The sequence below is a fragment of the Phyllostomus hastatus genome, unplaced genomic scaffold (genome assembly GCF_019186645.2).
Source record: "Phyllostomus hastatus isolate PE091 unplaced genomic scaffold, TTU_PhHast_1.1 phas_scaffold_501, whole genome shotgun sequence".
Lineage (NCBI taxonomy): Eukaryota > Metazoa > Chordata > Mammalia > Chiroptera > Phyllostomidae > Phyllostomus > Phyllostomus hastatus.
Window position 1 is genome coordinate 31,545,900 of NW_025334033.1, and position 18,618 is coordinate 31,564,517.

General features: G+C 52.8%; 1 protein-coding gene across 1 annotated transcript in view; it reads right to left on the reverse strand.

Moving 5' to 3' along the window:
- ITGA11 (integrin subunit alpha 11) overlaps positions 1 to 18,278 on the reverse strand; it is a 117,398-nt gene extending 99,120 nt beyond the window's left edge. The window contains exon 1 of the mRNA XM_045822838.1: positions 18,134 to 18,278. Within this exon, the coding sequence (XP_045678794.1) occupies positions 18,134 to 18,185 (52 nt within the window). The 5' untranslated portion in view covers positions 18,186 to 18,278. The remainder of the gene's footprint in view (positions 1 to 18,133) is intronic.
- Between the last annotated feature and the right edge of the window lie 340 nt (positions 18,279 to 18,618).

The following is an 18,618-nucleotide window of genomic DNA, read 5'->3' on the forward strand; positions in this document are numbered from 1 at the left end:
TTACCTGCCATGACCAAGGTCCTCTAGTTGGTGGAACACAGTTAGAGCAGGGATCCACCTCCCCAGTCCTGGGCAGCGAGTGCTCTTACTCTGCTCCTTCCCCAAACCTCCTGGCGGGGTTCAGCGGCCGCTCTCAGAGCAAGTGTCAGGGGTGGGCCAGGTGCCTCAGTGCAGTGTGTCATTTAATTCTAACAAGGAATTAGGGGTTTTTATCCTGACTGAAAAGGGGAGGAAACAGAGGCTCCAGGACTCACTTGCCTGTGGCCCAGGTGCCGGTCCTCGTCCTGTCTGCTTCCAGGCAACACATCCTTAACCCCTTTGCAGCACCCCCTGCAGGCTGGCTGTGTCTGTGTGAGGCAGGCCAAGGCAGCTGAGAGCTCTCCTTGGTGGGCTCAGATGAGCCCCTCTACTCAGGCCCGAAGATGACACCCCCTCACCCCCCAGTGGGACCAGGAATAGCTCTATCTAGCCTCTTTGGGGCCAAAGGAGAGGCTCCCTTAACTAAGCAGAGGGGGTTCTGTCCCTCCTCATCTCTGTCCTGCCTGCACAGTGCTGGGTCACAGCAGGCTCTCTACAATGTTGACTGAACAAACAAATGAATGAATGAATGGGCATGGATTAGCTCATTGAATTAACTAGATATTCCTCCAAGAAGGACCTAGGCAGATGGGTCATAGGGCAGCCTTCCCTTCCTTACCCAGGGCCCTGTCAATTCACCCTCTGCTCTCTCCGGCCAGGCCCTGGCAGGCCTTATGATACACGCTGGACGTCTACCACCTTGAAGCCCCCGGCCCTGGCCAGCCTACCTTGCTCCTCTACTTCAGTGTCCTTGTCTCATCAGAAGAAACGTCTGCTCCTTCAATGCCCTGTTTTGTGCTAGATAAACAAATGCTTGCTAACAAGTGACTTACCACAATGTCCCCTCAACCGTCCAAAGCATTTGCTGCCCTATAGGAGGATAGATTTTCAAAGTCAGAAACAATCAGACCTGGGCTGAGCAGCCTGATGGAGTAGTGAAGGTCCCACCACTGGGCTGTGTGGAGGAGACCAAATGCTTGTTGGAGCAGGTGGGATGCTGGCTGACTGAGTGATAGTTGCATAAACATCCCGAGAAGGGAGATGGAAAAAAGGAGAAAGTGTTGGGGAGAGCAAGGGCTGCCCTTTTAATTTTTTAAAAGAAATCAGAGCCCTGGTTGGTGTGGCTCAATGGTTTGAGCGCCAGCCTGCAAACCAAAGGGTCGCCAGTTTGATTCCCAGTCAGGGCACATTCCTGGGTTGTGGGCCAGGTCTCCAGTAGGGAGCGTGCAAGAGGCAACCACACATTGATCTTTCTCTCCCTCTCTTTCTCCCTCCCTTCCCCTCTCTAAAAAGAAATAAATGAATAAACCTTAAAAAAAGGAAATCAGATGTTTGCCAATGTGCCAGTTAAGCAGGTGGCTAGCTCATTGAGAACAGGCCTAAAATGGAAAACGGCAAACACTGAGTCGAAATTTGCTGTCACTAACATTGGTTTTGCTCCCAGCCTTGGACAACCATCTCATGCCTTCAGAGAAGACATGGACCACCTCCTCCAGGAATAAGACTCACGGTTTTATGAATGCTAGTGTACTTTTTCAGCCTTACATAATTCATCTTTTTTTCCAAGTAGCGAAAGTAATAAAAATGGACTTCTTAAGCTTTTAAGAGCTCCCATGAAGGGTATTAAAACATACCAATGTTGATATTATGAATCTCTGTGTTGTAAGTTCATTTAATGTGCAATGAAGTCTTGATCAACTAGACCCCACATCATCCCCCCAAGCACAGATCTCGAGCTGTGCGGAAAACTGGATTCAAGAGACATGGCCCCAAATACACACCTACAGGATCCGGCTGAGCCAAGGCTCCTGAAGACCCAGATCACACCTCAGCCAGCCCAGTCCTGCCCTCCAGCCCCGTGATCGCTGCCCAGCTGCCTGTAGAACATTTTCACTTGGATGTCTCACAGCATCTCACACTTTATAGGGCCAAAAGGCACCCTAGGTTTTCCCTTCTACACTGGCTTTCCCCCCCAGCCCCTCTGACTCAGGACTCAGCATCACCACCCACCTGATCGCTCAGGTCAGATGCTTGGAAGTTGTTCCCCAAGATTTCCCTCCACTCCCTGCAAATCCTGCAGGTTCCACCCTTTCGGTTCCTCCCAAATGTATCCACTCTTCCCTATTTCTGCTGACAGCACCCAGACCAAGTCCTTTTCATCCTTTTGGGCCTGGACTTTTGTAAGAGCCTTCTAACTTGTCCCTCAGTTCTACTTTTGTTCAGCTCCAAGTTACGCTCTTCACAGCAGCCAGAGTGATCTTTCTAAAAGGCCAATCAGAGCCTAGCACCTTCTTGGTTAAAACGCTCTGGGGCCCACCAGACCCTTCTGGATCTACCTGCCCCTGTGCCGTGATCTTTATCACTTTCAACTTCCAGCCACACTGCCTCTGCCCCTGCCCCTCACACGCACACAGCTCTTCCCACCACAAGGCCCTTTGCCTGGAACATTCTTCCCCAAGATCTTTGCTTACTCAGTCCCTTCTCAACCTCCAGCTTTAATGTTGTGGCCTCAAAGAAGTCTCCCCTTACTGTGCTATGGAGAACACATTATTCTCCATCGAAGCATCTTCTTTCTCTTACAATTAAATAATCACAGATGGTTATAAGCTACTTGCTCATTTGGATGCTGTCTCCTTTCCCACTGAAGCTTAAGATCCAAGGGAAGGGACCAGAGGGGTGGTGGACTGTGCTCACAGAGCTGACTGTGTGCGATCTTCCCATTCAGTGATGTCGTGTCAGTGGTTTAAAATTAAGCATGTTGGGAGGGTTTACACCATGGTAATTGGCTTCAAATGCTTCAAATAAGGACTCCCTGCCCCATCCTAAGACCCAGAATGGGTTGTTAAACTTTTACCAGATACAAAGACTGAATCTTTCTCAGCACCTAGAACAATGCCTAGCATACAATAGCTGCTCAATGTCCATTTGTTAAAAGAGATTGAAAAAAGTATATGAATAGAAGCATTCAGGCCTCCAGAGCCTCACATACTAACCTGCCCAAGATGTTGAAGGGATTGTGGCACTCTAAGCTTCAGGAAGGGAAGGAAATTAGAATTCTGCCTTTGGCTTCAGAAGCCCTGGTTCTAATCCTAGCATGGCTTCTGACTTGTTTTATGACTTCGGACCAGTTTCCTCCTGGCCCTGTTTCCTTAACTGTAAAAGGCACAGTTAAGTTCATAGATGCTCTTTTCTAAGTCCCTGTATAAGATTTAATGAAGCCCCTCTACGCACACTGTTGCCACTTTCCTTACCTCTGACTCCCGGGGTTACTGCATTGCATCACACAGCCGCAGAGGGCGCCGCTCACACTGCAGCCGACCGAGTTCTGCAGTGCACAGCCTGCACAGCTGTACGTGGCAGCTCTTCCCACTCTGATCCTGGCCACTAGCCATTTCAAAAGGAGCTGAATTGGACAGTGAGTCCCTCCCTTTCCTGACATACTAACCAGCTCAAAAGGCCCAGACCGTTTGGTTTTGGTTTTCTAGCTCCTAAGATTATTTTCTGCTTGTCATGGGTGTGTGGATCAAGAACCCTGTGCATCCGGAGTTAGCCCCAGCCCAAGGAGTGTTTGGACAAAGTAAGAGCAAGACAAGGCTCAGCATATGCAATTTGTGGCAGGGCTTTCCCTCGGAGGAGAGCGAGCAGGACAGCGAGGACCCGGAGAACTGCTGCGCCTGTCTGCCCCTGGCTTTTGAATGCAAACTAAAAAAAGGAATTGTGGGGGCCCTTCCCTTCCGAGTCTACAGGGCCCGCCCTACAGTAGCTAGACCCACGCCCATCTGAAAAGTCCTTTGGCTGCCCAGAGCTCAACATAGATCCACCGGAACCCAAGTCAAGCTACACGCTATTGGCTAGGCTTGGTGGGGATGGAGGATGCTGGGTAGTGAAAGTGTTTGGGTTCCCTGAGGACTATGCGGAGGTGCTTCAGTTTTTGGTGTATGGCAGTTAATCTACGTTTAAAAACTATCCCAAATGTCTACTGCTGATTTTAGGTCCTTAGAAGAGTCAAGGCCTCATGACTCGATCTGTCTTTGCTGGGAAACAAAGGCCTGCCTTGTGAGGTGGTGAGCTCTCTGTCATTGCAGGGATGCAAACCAAAGATGGCCACTTGTGTAGGGTGTTCAGGTTCCAAGTTCCCTCCCAGGCAGATACTTGGTAGTGAGGCCTCTCAAGAGGCCCCCGAGGCCCAGCATTTCTCAGGGGCCTGAGGGTGAGAAAGGGCCAACTATGTGCCGGGTCCACCCATGTGCTAGATGAACTTATTTTAAAACATAGTCCCTGTTGTCACCTTCTTGCTTATGTTACATGTGTCTTTATGGTCAGAGTCTAGGCTCTACCTGGAGCAGGAATGCTTACGGAAGCTTGGGAGTATAGTCCACAGAGCTTTCGGAATCAGGAAGGCCAAACACTTACTTTAGAAGTGATTAAATGGCAGCCTTAAGAAGATACATGACTCACTCAAATTTAGTACTAGAGCTTGAGCTCGACCCAGAGGTTGTCATCTGGGCCCAAGGCTTTTTCATTACCCTAGGCTTGGAGGGTCCAGCTAGTGAAAGACGTAATCAAGCCCCATCTGGTTTCTACATCTGTAACATTCAGGATTGGCCCAGATCGACCCATCTGGGCTAAGTCATAGCTGGTTTTAAGTAGCCATTTCTAAAAAAATCAATAAGGGGTGGGCTAGGTCTAATGTTGGGTTAGCCATGAACTCCCCGGTGTGAATTATTTATAGTTGCTGTAGCACTCGATAGGCTGAGCAGAGCCAGATTCTGAAGAAGAGGGGCGGCTGGCTGGTGTGAAGTGCCCGAGGCAGTAGCAAACCCTAAAAAGGGTGTGTGTTGGACGTAGGGCAGGATGGCGCAGTGCTACACAGAGGAGGAGAAAGTAAGGGGGAGACGAGTGAACAGTGTCCACTGCCCAAGGGGCCAGGCAGCCTTATGGAGAGTGGGGGTGCTGCTGATAAGATAGAGAAGCCCACAGAAATATGATAATCTCTTTGATAGTGGTCCAGGAGGGCTTCCTGGAAAAGGAGGGCTTTCTAGATTTGCTAGGGCTCAGGAAAAGCAAAAAGCTCCTCTCTACTTTAACCTCTATCCACTAAGGACACTTATTAGGGAGAGGATTAGGGGTTTCCTTTTCTTTCATGGAGGCAACAGACTTGTGGTTCCTCGCTCCCCCACCATATCCTTTTCCACCCCATCCCACCCCACCAACTCTAGGCCAGCCCCATGCTCATCAAAGCTTTCATCTGGGCTCTAGTTCCACATAAAAGCTCCCTCCGCCTTCATGGGAAACCCTGGGCAGACCCTCTTCCCTGGCCTGCCCCCATTAGCAATGAGACACGTCTAGTGGGGCTGCTGCCAAGCCAAACAGCACTGCAGGAGCAGCAAGGGACTGGGCTAGCGGGAGGCAGGAAAGTGGCCTCCTGGGCCTCACCCTGGGGTGAACTGGGCACGAGAGAAAATGGCTACTCCTGTTGCCGGGACACCTGCCAGCTTCTCTAGATTCCCTCCAAGGGGGCACTGGCCCTTGAAAAGGCCTTGGTCAAACCCCCAAGGAAAGAACACCAGGGCAACTGAGACATCATGTCACACAGATGGATGGTCCATCTCATAAAAAAACCCCAGTCAAACCTGAGCCCCGTCGCACTTCAGTTCTGGGTGAGTAGGGACAGGGATATCTGAGGCTGTGCATGGTGACCCAGTGGTCCCCATGGTGTGATGGGCCAGAAGAGCGTAGGTGGGACCAGAGTGAATATTAAAATTTGACTACTTAATGTGTTTGTTTAATGGATATTAAAAAATTATAAGCGGCCCTGGCTGGTATGGCTGTTTGTTGGAGTGTTGTCCCGTACACGGATAGGTTGTGGGTTTAATTCCAGGTCAGAGCATACACCGAGGGTGTGAGTTTGATTCCCGGTCAGAGCATGTACAAGAGGCAGCCAACTGATGCTTCTCTCTCATCCTGATGCTTCTCTCTCTCTCTCTCTCTCTCTCTCTCTCTCTCTCTCTCTCTCTTCCTTCCTCTCTCTCTAATAGCAATGAGAAAATATCCTCAGGTGAAGATAAAATAAATAAATAAATATGAGCAAATCAAAACTAAGACTGCACAGAAATTATTGCTTAGAATGAGGTTAAGGGAAAAGACCATTGATTTAAAGTCAATTTAAAGAAAATTATTAAGCGAAAGTAGTCCATGTGTCACACACATGTATAAAGCTATGTGGGCAGTACATGCAAAGTGGGAGAGGTGATCAAACCTGGGTTTGCATTCTGGCTCGCTTGTTTGGGGGGCAGCTGCGTGACCTTGGGCCAGCCATGTAACCTCTCGGAATTTCGGTCTGTGGGGTCAGACTACCTGTGTTCAAATCCCAGGCTGTGCCTCTATTGCTTGGACAGTCTTGGGTAAGTTACCTAACATCTACCTACCTCAGTTTCTTCGCCTCCAAAGTGGGGGAAATTGTACCCTCTTCTAGGATTATCGAGAAGATGAGCACTTAGCACAAACCCTGACAAAAGCCCTTGGGGAATGCTAGCAAATATTACTGTTGCTCAATGCAATGCATTGGCATTTACTGAGCACCTCCCCTTTGCCTCATCATTTTGAGTGGCAATCCATGTTATTTCTCATTTTTCATATGATCCTAGACTGTAGACATTGTAATTTTATTGCATATTCTAAAGAGAGAAAGTGATCTGCCCAAGGTTACACATGTAGCATCAGGGCCCGTATTCAATGCCAAGTCAATGGAACGTGACCCTCATATGAACCTTGTCGGACTCAGGCTCAGGCTCTCTACCTGTACAATGGGTTTCCTGTCATCTCCCAAATCACCAGGGCAGATGCTGGGCTGGTGGTTCCCGGGGATTGGATCATAAACTGGAGTCCACTGTCCAGCCCCTGCTGTCTTCTCTGGGCACTGCCAGCTTCTTCTTGGGTTCTAAATGACATGGCCGTGTTCTTTGGTACATGGATATGTCTGAATCACTACCCTTCTGTGGGAAATGAGGCATTTTAAACCTCTGTTCCACGCCCCTTGTTTCCTGGGAAGTCTCATTATATACCTAGGTTTACACTGTGTAAAACAAGCCTTTCCTGTGTCTCCTCGTGTTTCTGAGTCACAGCAAATAGCACTGAACAGCACAGGGCCAGCTGGGTCAGCCTGGGCTGCCTGCTGTGACCCAAGGTGCCCCTTTTCAAGGCTATATGCCCTTTAAGAACCCCTCTCCCCCTCAGCAGCCCACCTTGCCTGCCCACCTACAACTGTCCCTAGCCCCTTCTTGTCTGGAAAAAAAGCCAGACGTGTTAGGACCGAAAGCGTGCCCACCTAGGGGAATGGCGTCCCAAGGAAGGTGATGGAGAGAGGGCAATGCACATCTCAAAGGGGGTTGATTAGTGCTGTGTGGGCCAGGCTGGGGTGAAGTTTCTGTTGATTAATTGATTCATTCCACAACTGGCTGACATCACTCTGGACTCTGGGACATGTAAGTAAACACAGCTTGCAAGAATCTTTGCTCTTGTGGTGACATTCTGTTGGAGGAGACAGCCAGTAAACAAGGTGAATAAACACATAGGGAATGATGCCAGACAATAAGAAATATCTCAGTGAGACTAAAGCGGGGGAGGTTGAAGTTCTAGTTAGGGGTGCCAGAAAGGTCTCTAGGAGATGGTGATGTGGGAGTAAAGACCTGAAGGAAGTGAGAGAGGCTCTTTGGTGAGAACATTCCAGGCAGAAGGAATAGCAAGGCCAAAGCCCAAGGTGCCTGGGGTGTTTGAAGAACATTCGGGAAACTGTGGGTGGAACAGAATGAGCAAGTGGCAGAGGAGTAGAGGATAAGGTCAGGAGGGCAGCGGGAGCCAGATCACACAGGACCTGACCTCCTCCTCAGAGTTGGAAGGGGAGTCCTGGAGGGTTTGGAGCGGAGGGAGGACACGGCCTGGTCTGACCTACATCCTAGCAGCAACCCTCTGGTTACTGGGTGGGTGATCCTCAAGGGGACAAGGGCAGATGCAGGGAGATCAATTAGGTGACTGTTGCCACAGCCACGGGAGCCTTTCTGGGTGCCCCCCATGGTAGCCTCCAGCTCCCTGCCTGCCCCCTGGTCACAGTTCTCCAGGCTAAGCAGAGGTGGGAAGATGGATGGCAGACTTTCACATCAAGGATGATGTGGGGCCAGTGGAAGTAACAGGCTGGGTTGGGGTGGGTGGGGGCTACTTTTAAGACGTGCTAGAACATAAGCAGATCCACACTGAAAAGGGAGACAAGAGCAGGGACAATCTTGGTGACAGTCACGACACATTCAGAACAATCGGTGGGGCCTCTTGCCGAGCCTGCCAGCGTCTCTGCCCCGGGCTGGCCTCACCATCAGCAGCAAGCACATTCCACAGCTGATGCTTGGCTTGTGGTTTGGCCTGGCCTGGTTACTTCTGCTCAGAAAGGCTTTTAAAATCAGAACCTGGGTTCTCTTTGAGTTTAGGGCATGAATCATTGCTTCTGGGCCTGGAAAGGGGATGCAGGGGTAGGAGGGCCCAAGCTCCGGGTGCTCCCTCTCACTCAGGCCTGCGTGCCGCCAAGGCACGTACATGCGACAGGCCCGCTTCCGAGCTCTGGCTGACATTCCCAACGGCCAAAGGGCCACCTCCGCCTGCCCCAAAACCCTGCAAAGTTAACATGTCCAGACTGATGAACTTCCCCCTCCTCAGACCTTGCCCTCAGGTCAGTGGTACCGCCCGTGGGCCTCCCAGCCACCTCTCCTTCCCTGGCGACCAGGCCCTGCTCCGCTCTGCCCTTCACAGTCCCACTTCTCTCAGCGCAGCACCCTCACCTCAGGCTCCAGCGGCCTCTTGCTGGGTCACTGCATGCCCGTCTTATTCCACCTGTCCCCAGGTGGTGTCCTAAGCCACCCTCCACCCCCCACCCCGGGGAGCTTTTCGAAACACATGCCACTATCCTCCCTCAGCAACCTTCAGTGGCTCCCCATCTGCTAAATCTTGATGCCTTGGCGGGCATTTGGGTCCTTTCTCAGCACCCTCAGCCCACTGTTCCCTCCAGCCATTCCCCACAGCACACACTCAGCGCCCTGCTGAGCAAACATCAGGCTGCTCTCCCAGATGCAGTCTCCACGCTCCTGCACTTACGAAATAACCTCTTTCTCACCTCTCAAATCCCACTGTCTTTTACCTGTAGTTCTCTTATAGCCTTTATGACTCCCCTTACCTGCTTGTATTAGAGTTATTTATCCAAGGATCTCCTCTCCTACTAAACTATCAACTCCTTAAAGGACAGGACTTACCACTTATCTCCCGAAGCACCTAGCACAGGGCCTGGCTCATACAGTCTATTGTATTGGGACCTCCTGGGGTGCGGGTACAAAGGAATTCAAGACATCTCTCTTGACCTTAAATATCTTTCTGTCCACTGGGGTAGGATGTTCTTATATTCATTCAACACATTAACCGAGCACCTACTATGTCTGACACTGTGTGAGAGCTGGGGACACAGAGACTAATTAGAGATGTGGCTTCTGCTCTCAGTCCAGTGGGGGAAGATGGCCAGGCAACTACAGTACTGTCTGGTGGGTGAAGTACAGGCTATCTTGAGACCACACAAGTGGCTTCAAGGTCTGGTTAAGGGGTCAGGTGAGGCTTTCAGGAAGAAGTGGTGCCCAAGTGGAGACCTGAAGAATAAGTGGGAGGCAGCCAGGAGGAAGGAGGTAGAATAGGAAGCAATGTGAGTGAAGGCTAGAGAAAGCTGGAGTGTTTGAGAAGGGAAGACACTCAGCTCAGTGGGGTGCTGCAGGGGTGTGCGGGGGCCCCTGGCACTGCTAGAGGCGAGTCCTGAGTGCAGGCCAGGGCCACCCTTTCAGGCTCTGGTTAGCTCTACTAAAGAGTCTGGACTTAACCTAATGGCAATAGGGAGGCATTGAGGGCTTTAAGCAAGGGAGTGACTATACAACATGGCCTATGTTTTAGCCTCACTCTGGCTGCTATTGAGAAGGGTCTGGACAGGTTGGGGCTAGAGGCACGATGACTCCTGAGGTTGGGCGGGGGACTCAGAGAATTCCTCGGGCTCTCCTGCTCCGCCCTCAGGCCAGCCTCCTCTCCCTCTCTGTGACAGAGCATCCCTTCCTCACCCAGTCAGGTGCTTCCTTCACCTGAACGCTCGCAACAGCTTCAGCAGGGGCCAGAACCACAGGGTTGGAATGACCTTAATGGGCTTCACCCACCCGCTCCCGCACACCCGCTGCCTCCCTTTGAAACTCCTGTGCTGCTCCGTCTGTCTGGGTGCAGTTCTGACCAGCATCCTCTGCCAAACCAGTCCCTGTAGCCCCTCTTTGTCTTTCCTGGGCCTCCCACTCAGGGTCACACAGTGATCAATAGCTTACGGCCTTGGGGTGGGCAAAGACTGGGCCACCAGTGTATAACCCTTCAATGATCAACATTCACCCCCCCAATCCCACCTTCACTCAGCCTCTCAAATCGGACTCAAGCTGTGTCTCCATCCCAGCCCGAATCCTGTGCAGTTTCAGGCTGGGGAGGAGGGACTGAGTCAGGACAACTGGCGACATCTTGCTTTCCCACTAACAGCTGGGTGACCCTGAGCAAATCATTTTCCTTCCCTGGATGGCATTTTCTCTTTTGCTTGACTGGGAGGTAGGTTTGGATTCCATCGGTGATTCTCAGCCTTGGCTGCCCATTGGCACTATGGGAGAGCTTTAAGAAAACACCAGTGCTGGGCTCCACCTTGGAGAGTGATGATGTGGCCTGGGACGGGGTCTGGGCAGAGGGTTTGTTTTACGCCCTTGCTCTCTCTTCATCGGGCACGGAGGACACTGGACTTGCTGATGGTCCTCAGTTCCACCGCAGACCGAGAGGGGAGGCGGAGGTGGGCGGGTGAAAGAACCCAAAGAGCGAGGCGCAACACCTTCCTTAGAGGGGCTAGCCCAGCGGGACCGCCACAGTGCAAACACCGGCAGCTGCAGAAGGCTCAGCGACTGCAAGTGTTGGCTTCTTGTCTTCACCAAGGTGATGACTCCAGAGCCCAGTATCAAATGCTTGAAGTATCCTCCCCACCCCACAAAACTTCTCAAAGTGGCCTTGGGGCAGTAAGTGGAAACAGCAGCATCTTCCAAATTCTGTGTGCCTTTTGAACTGCTCCATGGAAACCCCTGCACTATGGACACCAGCACTTCGCACGAGCCCTGCAACCTGTGTGTGATCTCTGCCCTCCTGCCCCCACCGTGTTCCTTGAGGCAGAGGCTGTAGAGTCCCTAGAACCTGGTGGTGCCTGGGGTATAGTGGGTGTCAGTACATGTCAGCCAAATGGACAAGCCACTCAGTTCCTTTACTCGTGAAGTAGGAGCATGGCGCCTCCTTGCCAAATTACAGGCCCATAGGGACAACCCCGTGAAGGGCCAGCTTCATGGTTGTGCTGGACATGGGGCTCAGGGCCCCACATTCAGAAGGGACTCTGCTTGGTGAAACACTCTCCTGTGGCCATCTTGAAATTCTTAATCATTTAAAACAAGGAGCCCTGTATGTTCATCCTGCACTGGGTCCCACAGATCACATAACAGGTCCTGTGTATGTAGTAACTGGTGCAAATAATCTCAGAGGAGAGCTCCATCTGTACATTATTTAGGGAACTTTATGATTACCACCAACCACTGAATGTCAGGGGCTGTGAAAGAGCAGTTCCAGTATAAGGAGGGGAGAGGGACACTGCTCTGTGGCCTTCTCCTTGGTACAGGAGGCAGTGGTGGTCTGGGATGGGCCAGGCTAAGAGGGAGGAGGCACATGGGGGGACACCTCCAGAAGTGTGCGGAGAATGGTTTCAATGATCTTGTCCTACCTGCCTGTCCCACAGATGTACAAAATATACTGAACTTCATTCTTTTGTCTGAAGCATTGCTTTCTCCTTAAGTTTCTCTGATGGGTATGGCAAATTGGTTTCCTAATGTCATCTTTGGCCAGAACACTTCCCCCTGGGTTCCCAGTGATCTTGGGAAAATCACAGGAAATCATTCAACCTTTAAGAGCCTCAGTTTCCCCATCTAGCTAAAGCCCACGACAGCTTTGGCGTCACCTGGCCTCACCTGGCCTTTCCTGACTGCTAGAACAAACACATGGGAGTGTTCTCTGCAGACTCTCAGGAGCTGCACCCACTTGTTCATTTCATGATTTTTCCATGGCTTCCCTGAGGCCCGGTCCTCCCGATCTGCAAAGAAATGGGCTGTAGAAATCTTCAGGGTCAGGGATTCTGGCAGCCTGGCCCAGCTGAGCGAGGCTGCCGGCGGAAGAACCTGCTGGCCCCAGCTGCGGAGGCAGGAACCACTTCTGTGTGTCATCCTGTTTGGAATCTCGGAGCACATTGCTATAGCAAGTTGCCTAACTCACCTCACATGCCACGTGGAAAAACCTCTGCCTGCTCTAGAACAGCATCACCTAAGCCACAGACCGGATTCTTTTTTGTCACAGGATAAGGTTGTCATCATCCACAGGTGCCAGAGTGGACGCACCTGACGGGCGATGGAAGTGGGCTGAGTAACTGAACCTTGCCAGACAGGGCCCCCTGCCTCCATTATTTCGCCTGCTTGCTGGTCCTGGTGTTCGAAGTTCCACCCACCATTATCCCTTTATTCCTTTGGTTCATGGCACAGCTCAGCTAAAATGTAAATCCCTTTGGATAGGACACCTGAAGTTGTCACTGCTCATTAGTGCTATTTAACACGAATGATCTCATTAGGCCTGGAGCTAGGAGCAGGCTTTGATTAGGGGAAGGGGAGCAGAGGTGGGAAGGGTGGAGAGGAACACTCGCCTGGACCATGGGGGTGAGGTGGAGAGGGAGCCCTGAAGCAGAGTGCTCCAGAGTCCCGGGGCAACGGGGGTGGGTGCGGGGGAGCAGCAGCTGAACCAGGACACAAGTGAGAGAGAGAGGTTCCCAGGTTGAGGAGGCACCACGTGAGGACACTTCTCACCCGGCCAGCCTCCTGACTGAGAAATCATTGTCTAGCTGAGCCTGAAAGGGGGGTTGCCATCCCCAGGCTGGTTCCCCTGTGAGAATGGCCATGTTGTGTACACTGATCTCATGAAGCCAGCCTCGTTTGTTAGCAAGGGCATCTTATTGGTCTTTCTCTGCCTTCTAGGCCCAGGTCCTAAAGAGATATTATGCACAGATTAAGAGCAGGAGCTTTGGGGTCAGACAAATCCTGACGCCATCTCTTACTCAATCTGCAGGACCTTGGATGAGCCGTTTAACTTTGCATGTATGGCCTTGTGATTGCAGTAATGACTTAATGTGGTTGTTTTGAGGCCTGAGATGTGAAGAGGTGCTTGACACAGTGGCTGGTATCAATCAAGTAATAAATGGTGGGAAGCATAATAACTGCTACTGTTAATTGAGGGCTCACTGGGTGCCAGCCGCTGTTACGAGCACTCGAGATGAATGGAGCATGTACGGTCATCTAATGCACAGCACGCGTCAGCCTGTGAAGTCATTATTATCCCCATTTTGCAGCTGAGGAAAATGAGGCCCAGAGGGCTCATCCAGGGTCACCCACGTGGGAAGGATTTGAGCCCAGGCAGCTGGGCTGCAGGCCAGGCCTGCTGACTGCTACTGTTGCTCAGTCAGCGTGGGGGTGAGGGGGAATGAGAAACAGAGGCAGAGAGTGGGCTGGGCCACCCTGACTTTTTCCTCCAGGTGGGATTTTATTCATCTGGTGACTCAGGTCAGAAGTACGTAGTATGAAAACCCTTCAGGGAGTTCTTTTTGGAGCTTATTTACTTTCGGTTTACAAGATGACCAACTCCTCCCTCCCCCCTCCCCTTCTCTCCTCACTGGTAACAAAGAATTCACACAGTCGGGGTTTACATGATGGGGGCTGAGGACGGTCCCTACCTGCACCAAACTCCCTATGGCAAGCACTCCATACTGAGGGCGGGTGGGTGTCTTTGGAGCTCACAACTGTTTGGGGGGCAAACAGTTTCAAATGGCCAGGGATCCTTGATGGCAGCCCACGGTTTGACGCTGGTGGGAGAGGGGCATTATGTAATGACAACCAGCAGAGATACCAGTTTTTAAATGGTAGTGCATGGTTACAGCTTGCTTTATAGCTGTCCCTCCCCCTGAGTGGGCCAGAGGCTGTCGCTGCCTGGGGAGGGTTATGGTGGATCCTTTCTTTTTGCAATTGTAATAGAATGTGGCTCAACTTTGACTCCCAAAGTAAGATTTGAAGCTTATAGTGAGACAATACTCTCCAAAGTCAGGTATCATGGAGAGAAAAGAGGCCTTTTAAAATCCTTAAGCTCTCATCTATATCGAAAGAGCCGTGCCGGGCCAGCGTAGCTGTGGCCTCAGCGATGAGGAGAGAGAACAGAAGGGGTTCCCAGCTGCCAGAAGAAGCTTTCGCTATAGGAGTAGAGGGAAAGAGGATCAGAGAGGGCAAAGTTAAGGTGAGTCTAATTTAATCTTAGGTCCTCAAGGGCCCGTGGCACTGTGTGGATGGGCTTGGAATGAGGAGAATGGCAAGGAGATAGACATCCCATCTTTGGGGTGGGGGGTCCTCTGTGGGGTTGATGTAGAGGTGTGGTGAATAAGTAGAAAAAGGGTGACACTCCACACCCACCTCTTTCAGGCCCCCCGTGCCTTATTAGGAAGGGCCCACAAGCTCCCAGCACGGTGGGCGGTGGAGTAGGCAAAGGGACAACTTCATCCCCTTCCCTGCTCTTCCAAAGCTGGGGAGCAGGACTTGGGTCTTTGCAGTGTTCGCACACCCGTGGTGCCTAGTACTGTGCTGTTTCCATGCAAGGTTTTTCTGCTGAATGAGACCCCTCCCACAAGGGCACACAAGGGCACGCTGAGTGGTATGGTTATTCTCTTCGACACCACAAAACACTCACGCTAAAATCACACAGACTTTAAGGCAGCCTCAGTGGCAACCACTGCCCACCCGAGTTCCCGTATGATCAAGACTTTGGGCCAGGCCTTTGGGAGGAAGAGCTGGGAACATTTAAATTTACTTAGAGCCATGGAACGCAGGCCTCCTGGGAGCCTCTGGGACGCTGGCGCCCCCTCTAGATTTCTCTTGTGGACTTGAGTTTGACGTTACAGCTCTGCGTCCTCAGATTCCTTACTCAACGGTCAGTATTTTGAGTGCGTTACTATGTACCTGGAACTTCCCAAGAACTTGAAATACATTTGCTCATTTAACTCTGAGTAAATCTGTAAGTTCTATTATTATCATCCCCATTTTGTAGGTGAGAAAACTGAGGCACAGAGCCATTTAGTCACTTGCACAGAGAATTGGCAGAGCCCAGATCCATCCCAGGTGGTGAGGCCCCAGGGCCTTTACTCTCACACTGTGTCTGATCCCCCCGTGGGCCTGGCAGATAACGGGTGCTTGGTGAAGACTGGGTTTTAGAGGATCGTCACCTCATCAACCCGTACTACCAATGCGCTATGGTAGTAAAGTTCTTGTCAACGGATCTGCTCTCTCTGAACGTGAACTGGAAAAGTCTTTAGACTTCGTTTTTCTGACTTTCTTGATAGTTTTGTGTACCTAATCACCCTGTCCAGACTGCAGCAGGAGCTCTGAACTCATAATGACCTTGATGAGGGCTCACGTCCAACTTTGGCCTGTAACAGGTTCCCTGCCAGCCAGACTGGGCTGTCACCTGTGGGCAAGCTGGCAATACCCTCGCTGAACCCATGTGACCCATGGAGGAAAGACCAACATCAGTCCTGCCCTGGAGCCAGGGGAATGGACCCAGTGACCTTCGCTGTACTTCCAGTCTTCAGAGTCTGCACTGGCCAAAGTCATCTTTGTGGTTTTAAAATATTCACCATTTTGTTCCTTAACTAGCCACAGGAAATAACCGTAATGTGTGAATAGTTCCACTTTACAGCCTGTCCACATGCTACACACTCCTTCAAAACCCAGTTCAAATGGTATTCCTCCTCTAGGAGGCCTCCCTTGCTTATCCAAGTTTGAACCGTGGTCCATACTTTTTCTGTGCCATTCACTCCCTAGTGCCTCTATCTATCTAGTTTTCCCCGATCTTGCCTTGTTTTCAGCTCTGGGCAGGGCCCAGATTGCATACACACTTGGGCCGCAGCCTCAGCTCCTTGCACACAGATGTTGTTCCAACATTGATTGATATGTTTAATGAATCCCATATTTCGAGAACCCAAAATGACCAAACATAAGTCAGGGGTGGTTGTCTCCATAGAAAGGGAGCTCTGAGTCACAAGTCCTGTCCCCATCCTTCACCTCACCCCCCACCCCCACGCTCCTCCTGTGTGAGTAACAGCACTAACAGCCACTACTTTCACTCTGCTGGGCACCAAGCCCTGTGTTAAGGACATATCTTACAGTGCCTTTCTTAATCAGCACTAGGAACTCCCGATTTCTATCTCCATTCCACAGAGGAGAAAACCTGTTGGAGAAAAGGCATCGCCTATCCCAAGCTGTACAACAAACGGGCAGCGGAGCCAGAACTGGAAGCCAGGTCTGGTTTCAAAGACTTTGCTCCTCGCTTCCTGGGGTCCAGACTGCCTCTGGCCCCTAAGGCGTCCTCTCCATCTCAGGGTCTGAGGAGGTGCTTCCGTCTATCTGGAGTCACAAGGAGTGCCCTCTTTCTCTGTAGTAGGATCTCATAGCGATTTGCATCAAGTTCCTGGAGTGGCCTCCCAGCCCACTGAAATGACCCAGAGTGCACTGGCCTCCTCCTGAAGCTGGTTTCTAGATGTATGGGGCCGGGTCACCGCTCTTCTCTTGTCTTCCCCAACTTCCCTCCCCACATCTCCCACCCCCAACAACTAAATGCATCAGTGTTTGTTTACAACTGTGACTCTAGGGTCTGAATTGAACCCCACCAACCAGAGGCCCTTGCAAACACAGGCACTTCCAGAAGCTCTGCCGTAGACTGACAGGTTGGGGAGGGGGGTGCACTTGTTACCGTGGTGCCTCAGAACTGGGGTGAACGAGCATGGGCTGGGGTGGGGGCATCTCCACCTATGCTCGCTGAGGGCGTCTGTCCGGCTGCCACTGCATTTGACCCCCGGTGCCGGCGGCAGCCCCAGCCTGGAGCACACACAGAAGGGGAGGCACCGAGTCCCTGAGGCGAGCGCTGGTCCCAGAGTGGTTGAGGGACACTGAAACCTTTTGTGGTCCATAGGACAGCGCTCCTGGCCGCCGCCCCCCGCGTGGCGGTTCCTGCCGAGGCCCGTGGTGTGGGGAAGCCTAGACCGGGTGCTCTAGTGTGGAGATCCCAGGGCTAGCTTCTCCCCACCGCGCCCCGACACCTGGAGTGTACTAGGCTGCAGCGCGTGTCTCGGCAACAGCTACTTCCCCGGATTGTTGAACGATTGTATAATTCTGAGCCCAGGATGGGGGTCGTGCCTTGTCCGCGCTTTGAGTGCCAGGTACTAACATTTCCGGGGGCTCCGGACTGCGAAGCTGTCCCCGGCCGCCTTTGGCCGGGCCGTCGACCGCTCACCACGGTCTTGGGGCCGACAGCCCTGGGGCTCGCTTCTTCCCTGGCCGGAGCCACTCCGGGCAGCCCTTGGCTCCCAGGTCTCCCCTGCCTTCCCGGACCGCCGCGCCCGGCTCTACACTGCGGGGTGCGCCCTCCGCGCCGGGCAGGAGGGCTACAAGGCAGCGCTCACTCCGAGCATCCCATTCCCTTTCCAGCCCTGGCCGCGCGCCCTTGGCGCTCCCGGGACGCCCGAGTGCCCCCGGCGGCGGTGCGGGAACCCCCGCGTGGCCCTTGGCGGTAGCCAGGGACTCCAGTGGGGCCAGCAGCCCTCAGAGCCCTTCAACTCTTCCCAAACACACTAAACTACCCGCTCCAAGCCGCTCCCGAGAACCTCCCTCTTTTACGGAACTTGGCGGAGCCGTCAGATTGCAGCCAGTTCCCGGGGTACCAGCGTTCCCAAGAACAGCCAAGGTCTGACCCCTGGAGGTGCACCACGTCCCGCTCCCGGCAGCCCGGTCCGAGGCCCCGGCGGGCCAGGGAGCCGCGCCCGGAGGCAAAGGGAGGCAAGAAGGGCACGTACCTGGCCATAGGCTGAGCGTCCAGGCCACCAGGAGGCCCCTGGGCAGGTCCATGGCCCGCGGCGCGTCGACTGGTGCCCGGTGCGGAGCGGCGGCGGGCGGCGGGCCGGAGCGGCAGCCTCCAGGGCGCGGTGCCTCAGCCTGCACTGCGCGCCCGCCGCGCGCGCGGCTCCCTGACAGCCGGCGTGTTCAGAGGAAGTGGGAGGGCTCGGGCGGCGGGGAGGGGCGCGGGACACCACTCGGCTCTGGCTCCGCGCCAGGCTAGGCCCCTCTGCCACCTGGGCAGACGGCGTGCTGCCGCCTCGACGCCGGCTCCAGATCCCTCCCCTGGCCCCCACCTCTGCCTTAGGAGAAAACCCGGAGAAGTGCTTCTGGGAACCAGCTTGCCAGTGCCTACACCACCGTCCCCCAATCCAGAGTCTGTTCCGGGAAAGTGGTTTATATTTCCACTTCCCAGAGCAAAGAGCTTCACAAAGTTGAGAAGAAA